Raw genomic sequence first — 10,875 nt, 5'->3', positions numbered from 1 at the left:
CAAAAATAATAAAACTTTACCCGATTTATATATTTTATTGATACTTTTACGTGGATAAACTATAAGATTCATTTTTTTCGCATGTGAAGAAAATTTTATTAGAGCAGTGCATGTCATTCCAACCACCTTCTTTGTCAGAAAAAATGTGTGCACAATGTTCTTCACTGTAATAGTTATCTGGCTGTTCGGATCTCCAAGGAAAATACTGTACGGTTGTGTTATCGGATGACCATATCCACCGACCTTCATTCTCAATGTCATTTGCACCAATCCAGATTTTTGAGTCTACCATAAAAATGATAAAATTACAAAGAAACAGATTCATCAAAATCGTTTAGCTATAAATAAGTTAACAAAAAGTAGGTGCTGTATTATACCTTTTCTTCAAAGATCTATGAACGACTATTCAGGCAACAAGTATATAGTATCGTATCGTCAAGCTATATAATTTATTAAGGATGTTTTTTTGATAGATACTCGAAATCTTGAAGTTGTATCCATGTAGTGTCAATAATAAATTTCTCCTATCTTCTAATTTTCTTTTCATAATTTTATAACATATAGTTTAAAAAGCCATTTCTTAACATCTAATGAAATCTTAGTTACTTTTTTATTTTATAGGTTTTTGATAGAAAAAATGTACCAATGTTAAATATATGAAACATCTAGAGTGAATCAAATCCCTCCAAATTTTCAATTGGTTATATCTCCAATACAAGGACAATAACCTTTCATTTTTGTTCTGCTTTTAAGTTCCGTTACTCATATACTCTCAAGCCAGAACAGTCTTATGATAAGCTTGTCAATTTAAAACGGATCAGCGAACGTCCTTAACATGCGCAACATCTCCGCCATTAATACAAAACACATGTGTACAAATGCATTTTGGCAGATGCACATGTAACACTTTCAGTTAGAGAGGGTACATTTATTTTAAACACAACAACATATTTATATAATAATAACATTCTCTACATTATAAAGGAACAGTACACTTTATGTTTGCTGTTTCAGTTTACTTTAGAAAAACTGTCATACATTGGTTTCATGAAGCGTGTGAAATATTATGTAATAAATTTCCATTGGAGGTAAAGAATTCTGTACTGTCAGCAAACTTTAGCTGTGCTTAACTGATGAAAACTGTCCGTTATCAGAAATATTGAATATAAGCACTTTATTTCAAACGCATGTTGTGTGTCAAATTTGCCTAAATAATTTGGGGAATAACGTATTAGAGTTAACACTATAAGGGCATCTATTCAAAATAAGAAATTATCCACTGTTGAGTTAAGTTCTCTGAAAGACAACTAAAACTGTTATGTAAATGCGAGATAATAAAACCCTAACAGAATGTCTTCACGAAAATAAACTATAATATTATAGTTCGATGATAATAAATTTTTTTCAATCTTCGACTTTTGAGCATAGTTTCAATTGACAAGAGTAAAACAATAGGTGCTAAATGGCGATATTCAGTAAACAATTATCGTGCACAAACATATCAGGACTAATCATATGCATAGGGTTTTTATTTCCCCGAGGGTATCACCAGCCCAATAGTCAGCACTTCCGTGTTGACATGAATTATCATTGACATGGTCATTATCATAAATTAACTGTTTACAAAACTTAGAATTTTTTAAATAATAAGGCTTTTCTACCTCAGGAATAGATTACATTAGCTTAGTTGTATTTGGCAAAACGTTTCGGATTTGTTTGTCCTCAATGCTCTTCAAGTTCGTACTTTATTTAACCTTTTTAACTGTTTTGATTCGTGCGTCACTGATAAGTCTTTTGTAGACGAAACGCGCGTCTGACTCAAATACAAAAATGTTATCTTGGTATCTTTGATAAGTTTATTGAATGGGATGCTGGATATACGTCAATAAGATTGCTTATACACAACACAATCAACTGCAATGTAGGAAAGATCACATTAAACACACAACGCAATAAACAAGGAGAGATCAAAACAAATGCACAACAGGTATAGAACCACAATGTCAGGCCCGGTCGGAAAGAACATACAAGAAAGTAGTTCATATTTTAAACAAAATAGTTCCTACGCATAGCTGTATCTTTGTCAACAGTGGGAATATTTTGGTTTTTGTATCAAATGAAAGCATGGGGACTTGGAATCACTGTAGATCCCTTGTGGAAAGTTTTACTTGAATAATAAAGAAGTATATGAAAGTTAATTAGGAGTGCACATTTGGCCTGATATTCAGAATAGAATTTCTTGTTTTTGTACTATCAAACTTGCGGGGAACCAATACGCTCTAATGTGCAATTAAAGGTATGATGATTCTTTCAGCACAAGTCAGAATAAGGTACAGTTTTGAGACTTGAAACAACTGCCACCATATTTGAATTTAAGACAAAGTAGCCATAAATGATTGAAATTGAAGAATTAAACATAGAAAGCAATGAAATAGTGGTTTTATACCAAAACAAACAACTACAATGTAGGAGAAGTCAAATCAAACACACAACACAATCAACTACAATGTAGGAGAGATCAAATCAAATACTCAACTTAATAAGCAAGAAGCGATAAAAACAAATAAACATCACAATAAACAAAGAGAGATCAATAAACAAGGAAAGTACAAAACAAATACACATCACAATAAACAAGGAGAGTCAAAACGAACACATATCACAATAAAAAAGGGGAGATAAAAAAAAATACACATCACAATAAACAAAGAGAGATCAAAACAAATACACAGCACAATAAACAAGGAGAGATCAAAACAAAAACACATCACAATAAGCAAGGAGAGTCAAAACGAATACACATCACAATAAACAAGGAGAGTACAAAACAAATACACATCACAATAAACAAGGAGAGATCAAAACAAATACACATCACAATAAACAAGAAGATATTAAAACAAATACACATCACAATAAACAAGGAGAGTCAAAACGAATACACATCACAATAAACAAGGAGAGATTAAAACAAATACACATCACAATGAACAAGGTGAGATAAAAAAAAATACACATCACAATAAACAAAGAGAGATCAAAACAAATACACATCACAATAAACCAGGAGGGATCAAAACAAATACACATCACAATAAACAAGAAGAGATCAAAACAAATACACATCACAATAAACAAGGAGAGTCAAAACGAATACACATCACAATAAACAAGGAGAGATCAAAACAAATACACATCACAATGAACAAGGTGAGATAAAAAAAAATACATATCACAATAAACAAAGAGAGATCAAAACAAATACACATCACAATAAACAAGGAGAGATCAAAACAAATAAACATCACAATAAACAAAGAGAGATCAAAACAAATACACAACACAATAAACAAGGAGAGATCAACACAAAGTCAAAGAAAAGATCCGTGCCTATACAACATTTGTTTGTACAACATGCCAATCTCAAATAAGTTTATGAAATTTCTTATCAAAGACTATAATAGGTTTATGTTGTTTGTCTGTTGGCTAAAGCTGTTACAGTGTAAAATAACCCTGCAAATATATCAGTGTATATTGTATAGTGTACAATTATGCTGCAATTATTTACTGTTGAAATACAGAGTTAAATCTTATAAGTATTTATTGTTAACATGTAATGTGTTAGATAACATCGCAAGTATTAACTGTTGACTAAAATATATTTTAAAGTCATTTCGCAAGTAAATAGTGTTGACCAGTACATTGTTAAATTACATTGCAAGTATTAAATGTTGACAAGAACAGTTTTAAAAGAGGGACAATAGACAACAGAGGGACAGTCAAACTCATAAATTGAAAATAAAGTCACAAAGCCTTGGCTAAAAATGACAAAAGACAAACAGACAAACAACAAAACACATGAAACAACATAGAAAACTAAGGAATTAGCAACACGAACCAAACCAAAAACTAGGGATGATCTCATGTGCTTCGGAAGGGTAAGGAGATCCTGCTCTACATGTTTTAAATTACATGACAAGTATATACAGTTGACTAGAACGTTGTTAAATCTATTCGTAAGTATATTTTGATGACTAGCAGTTTTAAATTACATGACAAGTATTTTCTGTTGACCATTAAAGTATAACATTACACTGCAAGTATTTACTGTTAATTAGCAAGGTGTAAAATACGTACTCGGAAGAATTAATTGTAATATAGCACAGTGTTGAACCGTTTAGTAGAAGCAAAGAATGAAATAAAAGAACATATGCAATGACCACTGCTTACTTTGAAGTATCGTAATAAAATTAACGGTACCAATTTTCTTGCACCAGATGCGCATTTCGACAATACATGTCTCTTCAGTGATGCTCGTGGCCAAAATATTTGAAATCCAAAGCTTATATAAAAGATGAAGAGCTATAATCCAAAAGGTCCAAAAAGTATAGCCAAATCCGTGAAAGGAATCAGAGCTTTGCATGAGGGAGATTCATTCTTACCAGGCATACTTCTCTCTATCCATAATTCTTCATTTTCATCTTCAATTTTCACTAAATCACTATTTCTCTCTATACAATTATCCTGAAAAGTAATACAATTCAAATTTGAAAGAATGTGCGCATAAAGTCGAGAGATGTTCTTTGGAGTCTAACAAAATGACACGAAATCGAATCAAGTTATACGAATCAGATCTTCATTGCAAATGTTTGATAATCAGTTGGTACTTAAAACATAATACTGATGATTTTTAGTTAAGCGACATTTTTAACACGCAAGGCGCAACAAATTAAAAGACTATCGGCCAATTGTTGTGATACTCTGACCAATGAAAACAATTACAAATTGATTAAGTACCTAAAAAAATTGGAATCGAAACAATCGATAACACAGATATAGTCCTACAATTGCTTATACATATGTAAATCACTATTCAACTGATGCCTTTTTGAATATGTAGTGTATTTTGAATATGTAGTGTATTTTGAATATGTCGTGTATTTTGAATGTGTAGTGTATTTTGGTAAAGTAACTTAACCTTTGCTTGGTTCCATGTTAACTCTTCCCATGAAAAGAAGTAACAATGTTCGTTGTGAAATATCCAATATTCTGGACAGGAACCAGTCTCTGCTGTATAAGAATTATTAAAAAGTTTTAGCAATTGAGGTTAATTTGTATACAGATTATGCAGTACATGTACAATCGATATAAAAAATGCAGGAAGAACTTCGATTAAACTGATATGTGTCCGTAGTACACTAATGCCCCAATCGCACTATCTTTTTCTATGTTCAGTGGCCGTTGAATTAGGGTACAAACAATAAGTTTATATTAAAATTAGACATATCATAGCATAGAGAACATGTGTACAAAGTTTCAAATTGATTTGGCTTCAACTCTACCAATAAACAGCTGTGCCATTAGCGCATTTAACACCCGTCGTTTTTTTTTTTGCTTAAAGCACTTTTAACAAATTGTCCGAAAAATGGCCCCTTTTTCGGAATTAAATCCCATAAACTCACAAAAATAAAATTTTAATTTTATAGAAATCGGAAGAGATCTAACGTCAATACATTTAGATATTTCAACAAAATTTTATGAAAATTGCAGAAGACTGGAATATACCCATTTTTAAATGATAAAAACTCGGAACTCGAAAACGTAAAATATACAATTTACAAAAATCAAAAAGGAGCTCATATCACTGGTACTTAAACTAGGCCGTAAGTTTTCTCGTTTGAATTGTTTTACATTGTTATTTCGGGATCTTTTATAGCTGACTATGCAGTACGGACTTTGCCTTATTGTTAAAGGTCATACGGTGATCTATAATTATCAATTTCTCTGTCATTTTGATCTGTTGTGGAGAGTTGTCTAAAAAAAATTATTAAGAATTGACAAAAGATTCTTGCAGAAGTAAATTAACTCCGAGACAAATTAAAAATGATAGTCCATAATCAAATGGCAATATCAAAAGCTCGAATACATCAAACGAATGGATAACAACTGTTATATTCCTGACTTGGTACTTATGTAGGAAATTGGTGAAAGTGTTTTGGGGTTAATGACCGAACACTCTCTCTTTTTTAATTAATAAAACCCCATAACGCGGGATTTTAACCTACAAAAGTTTTTTCCTGAAGCAGAACAGACGAACAAATGGACGAACGAACAGTCGGGTGCACAGACCGAAAAACATAATGACAATGAATGCAATTGAGAAAGCTTTAGTTTTGTCTTAGATGCATGATTTTTCTTTATTTGATGTTATTGGCTTTGAAATAGCTGACTGTAACTACGAGAACTCTCAGATCGGTACGTGGTCTCGGTATATTGTCGGGATGTTTAAGTACACAGCCACGTCCACTCTGTGTTTTTGTTAGATATATTTCTATTTGAACCCAGCTGACGAGTTAAACCTTTTCCAACTGATAGTAATGTTCTTATGTTGTACTGTTACACTACTGTCCTAGGTTAAGGGAGGGTTGAGTACCCGCTAACATGTTTACCAACCCCCCCCCCTTTTCTACATATTGTATGTGCTTGTCCCAATTCAGTGGTTGTCGTTTAAAATTGTTATACATATTTGTTTTTCGTTCATTATGTTTTATAGTTTGAATTGTTTTACATTTGTCATTTCGGGGACTTTAATAGCTGACTTTGCTCAGTGTTAAAAGCTGTTGATGACATAGATATTGAGGTCTTTGTCAATTGGTCTCCTGTAAGGAGATGTTTCATTGGCAATCATATTATATTTTCTTTTCTATGCTTATAGAAAATATATCCAGCAAGATTGAAATATCTCAAATAAAAAAAAAAGATGAATAAAAAATAAGGCATTATTCTAAGAAGCTTTAAGTGTTTTTTCTTACGTAAACAAACATGTGTATACATCTTTCTTTACTGAAGTAGATTGAATAATTTGTTCATTACAGCAAAGAAAAGTACAATAAAGATATTTTTAGATGCAAAAAAGAATAAATAAAATCATCTCTATTTATAAAAACGTTTCATTAGCCAATTTCAAACAGTTGATTTTACTTAAAGTTTGTGTAATGGACATTCGTTGACTAATTTAGTATCAAAGTCTGTTTTTGTTGTATAAATCGCACCTTCATCCACACACGAAAAGTAATTTTCCCATTCACCCGAAGGTAGACAAACTGAATAGGACCATCCTTCGAGTTTATATCCATCTTCACATTTAAATTTAACACCGGCACCAATATTCCTATGTATACCAAACCTTTCAGTACTAACTGACTTCTTTACAACTGGAACCCCTATACAGTCTACAACGTGAACATTTAGACAAATAAATTTCAATACGAAACAAAAAACACGTTATAAACTTCATACGTCCAAAACGCTTTTCTGAAAGGAGTAGGTTCAGGAAGACCCCTTTTTGGCCCCAAAATATAGCAGTTTTAGAAAATTGTGTAAATGTAATCTTTAAGCTATATTTTGGAAAGTAATATGCTTCTGCTACATAAATATGAGCTGTTTTTGACAATACAATGCACACATATCGCGTTCTAGCATCATTAAGTCATGCTAAATTACTGAAATCTTCAAAATTTTAGCATTTTGGTTAACTTTTAGACGGTTTCTGTCTAAAATGAAAGTCGCTGCATTCGTGTTCATTCATAATATTGAAATGTAAGTTGTATTTGATGAAAATACAAAACATATATAAAGGTTCAGGATGAACACGGATGCGGCCACTTTCATTTTTGACAAAAACCATCTGAAAAGTGACGTTTTTTGGCATATTTAAGCTTGAATCAGAGCGTTTTTAATGACTAAATCAGTTAAAACCTTTCACATACACTAATCGAATCAATTGAAATAGACACTTAAGTGTTTAAAAAGTGTCGAAAAACTTTCGTTTGATGAACCTGAAATTTGAGGCCAAAATCGGCCCTTACCGGACCTACTCCTTTACGTTAATCGGGAAATGCTCAAAGCCGAATATTTGAAAGCAAATTATGCTGTGGATTCATTAATATTCGTTGGATACTAATTTCGTTGATTTCGTGGGTACAGATTAATCACGAGTTCAAATGTTCAACGAATTGTATATTTTCCATTCGCTTGTTTGCAGATTTTGGCAAAACCAAGACATTAAATATCCACGAAAGTGTCAGTTTACCTTAATCCACGAAAATTGGTACCCAAAAAAAATAAATGAATCCACAGTAAATATAAACTATATCGCATTTTTGTTCAAAATTGCCGAGCTATTTATCTTGATTCATGACTTCAAACTACGTAAAACATCTATTTTATTGGTAACCCTTTCAAATATTTTTCAATTTGATATAGCGCTGAATGTTTAACACGTTTGAATCAATGTGAAAACAAACCTTGTGGGAAAACGTATGACTTTGCTAGATTTAATCAGAATAGACATATTAATTCATCATATTCTCCGTAATACAGAGGAGGATCATTATAGCCATATTAAGTCATCATATTCTCCGTAATAAAGAGGAGGATCATTATAGTCATATTAAGTCATCATATTCTCCGTAATACAGAGGAGGATCATTATAGCCATTTTAAGTCATCATATTCTCCGTAATACAGAGGAGGATCATTATAGCCATATTAAGTCATCATATTCTCCGTAATACAGAGGAGGATCATTATAGCCGAATTAAAAAGTTTTGTGTATTACTAAAGACAAATTAAAACAAAAGTTATTGTTATTTCGATCTTGACAACCAATTACAATACATAGAGAAGGTCCCGTATGTATATACAAAGGAAAAAGACCTATCTTGTCGAAGCTATCGGTCTAATTTATTTCAATGAAATTAAAACATAAGCTGCCTCTTGCTAGTTACTGACAATTATAAAAAGTAAAAATTACAAAAATCACAAAAATACTGAACATCGAGGAAAATTCAACACTGAAAGTTACCAATCAAATGGCAAAATTCAATGATAAAACACATCAAACGAATGGACAATAACTGTCTTATACCTGACTTGGTACAGGCATTTTTAAATGTAGAAAATGGTGGATTGAACCTGGTTTTATAGCGCTAAACCTGTAACTTGTATGACAGTCGCATCAAATGCCATTATATTTACAACAATGCGCGAACAAAACAGACATAATAGGTTAAATTGTTAAAATATGAGGTACAGCTATTATCCAATTTATATAATGTATACAAGTATTTACATGATTTTTCACAAAGCTGATTTTGACCATTGAAGACACATCTTTCGCCGTTCTTGCATCTGTGTTGTCGGCATTCACCCGCCATAACCTGTAATTTCACAAATTGTTTTCGAATTATTCCATGTGTGACCTTTACCTTGTCGTTTTTTGTATAATTCATTGACGCGTTTCATACACCGTTTTTGATTACAAATAAAACAAAAAAAAAACTACTGCGAATGAACCTACTTCATTATCACATAAAGAAAAAAATTATTTTTGTAAGTTTAATATAAAACAATAATGAAACATAGCTTCTCTAATTTTTGTGCTATTTTCACATTTCTTGATCGTTGTGAGAAAAATATTTCTCCTCATTAGTGAAATATCTGTTCTCGGCAAATGATTAGTTGAAATTTGATTATGACGTTAAAATGTGTTGTTTCCTTTTTAATTTTCCTATTGTAACGTCATAAAAAAGGCGACCATGCCTGATAACGTCGCATATAAAGAAATCAAGTTTCTGAAAATCTTTGAAAAAGAAGGATAAAAAACATGAGAGAAACAGATTTCGACAATATAACTCGTGTATAACGATATTTCTCCACTCTCGATAATTAAATTTTAATTATTTGAAAAGCTCGACAAACCTCGCGCTTTAAATAATAAAATTCAACTGTCTTGAGTGAAGAAATATTGTAATACACTGTTTGCAGTGTAGGAATCTATATTTCTCTGATTTTTGTTCTATTTTTCACTTCTTGATGTTTCTCCTCACTATTGAAGTTTCTTTTCTCAGCAAATGATTGGTCGAAATTTTATTATGGCGTCAAATTTTCGTGGTTTCTTCTGAATTTTCTATTGTGACATCATGGGAAAATACCATGACCAGTGACGTGACATATAAAAACACCACTTCCTGGAAATCTTTGGAAAGAAAATATAAAAATGATTACACAAACAGATTCCACCACTATAACTCGTTTATAAGGATATTTCTTCACTCTCGGCAAGCCTCGTGCTGTAAATAAGTAACATTTAACTGTCTCAAGTGGAAAAATATCGTAACACACTACTTGCAGGGGTGGAATCTATATCTACAAACATGACAGTTTACACTATTTACCCACCTTTGGCCATGCCGTAATATTTTTTACCTCAGGTCATGTCGAAATATTTACTCACCTTAGGCCATGTAGCAATATCACTGAAAATACAACCGGTCTCAGATATTATGTGTTTTGTATCTCCGAGAAGTTCACACATTAACCAATCATATCTGTAATTAAAACTTATGCATTGTGATGTCATAATGCATTCTTTCACGCAATTGAGCATGCTTATCTGAATTAATCGCCGAAGGATATTGCCCAATTTACATCTTTCAAAATGTAAACGTCCCGAATTGTCAAAATGCATGTGCTGGCAATTCAAATCATTTTTGTGACACACATCTACTAAACTGAATCCACTTGAAAAGTGTATGATGCATACAAAACATGAGAAACACAAATGTTTCATATTGACTTCAAACGTATGGAACAGTTATCCTATTTCAAGCTTCATCGAGGAATGGAATAATCAGTAGTTTACCGATATTGTTGATAATCAATAATGAAGGAATTTAGATATACAGATATATATTTGACACATATCATTTTTGAATGAACATGATATGGCAAATCGATGCAATATTTCTTAATGTCAAATAAAATGAAAGATAAGATATTTATGAATATTTTATACACAAAATTATTGTTTAT

General features: G+C 31.7%; 1 protein-coding gene across 1 annotated transcript; it reads right to left on the bottom strand.

The window, feature by feature from the left end:
- On the bottom strand, positions 1–10,667 carry LOC139494879 (C-type mannose receptor 2-like). The gene is made up of 6 exons (XM_071283029.1): positions 10,298–10,667; positions 9,134–9,221; positions 7,053–7,232; positions 4,979–5,070; positions 4,443–4,524; positions 1–285 (listed from the first exon to the last, which is right to left on the bottom strand). The coding sequence occupies exons 1-6, from the start codon at positions 10,631–10,633 to the stop codon at positions 47–49; spliced, it is 1,017 nt and encodes a 338-aa protein (XP_071139130.1). The 5' UTR covers positions 10,634–10,667; the 3' UTR covers positions 1–46.
- Positions 10,668–10,875: the final 208 nt, after the last annotated feature.

This window comes from Mytilus edulis, chromosome 11 (genome assembly GCF_963676685.1).
Source record: "Mytilus edulis chromosome 11, xbMytEdul2.2, whole genome shotgun sequence".
NCBI lineage: Eukaryota > Metazoa > Mollusca > Bivalvia > Mytilida > Mytilidae > Mytilus > Mytilus edulis.
This window is presented reverse-complemented; position numbering and strand designations above follow the sequence as displayed.

Excerpts from the sequence above, each read along its gene's own strand:
- LOC139494879 (XM_071283029.1), bottom strand. The coding sequence starts at position 10,633 with ATGAAACATTTGTGTTTCTCATGTTTTGTATGCATCATACACTTTTCA. Across the intron at positions 9,222-10,297 it reads ATATTGCTACATGGCCTAAG|GTTATGGCGGGTGAATGCCG; the intron begins GTGAGTAAATAT and ends GTGAAATTACAG. Across the intron at positions 5,071-7,052 it reads CTTTTCGTGTGTGGATGAAG|CAGAGACTGGTTCCTGTCCA; the intron begins GTGCGATTTATA and ends ATTCTTATACAG.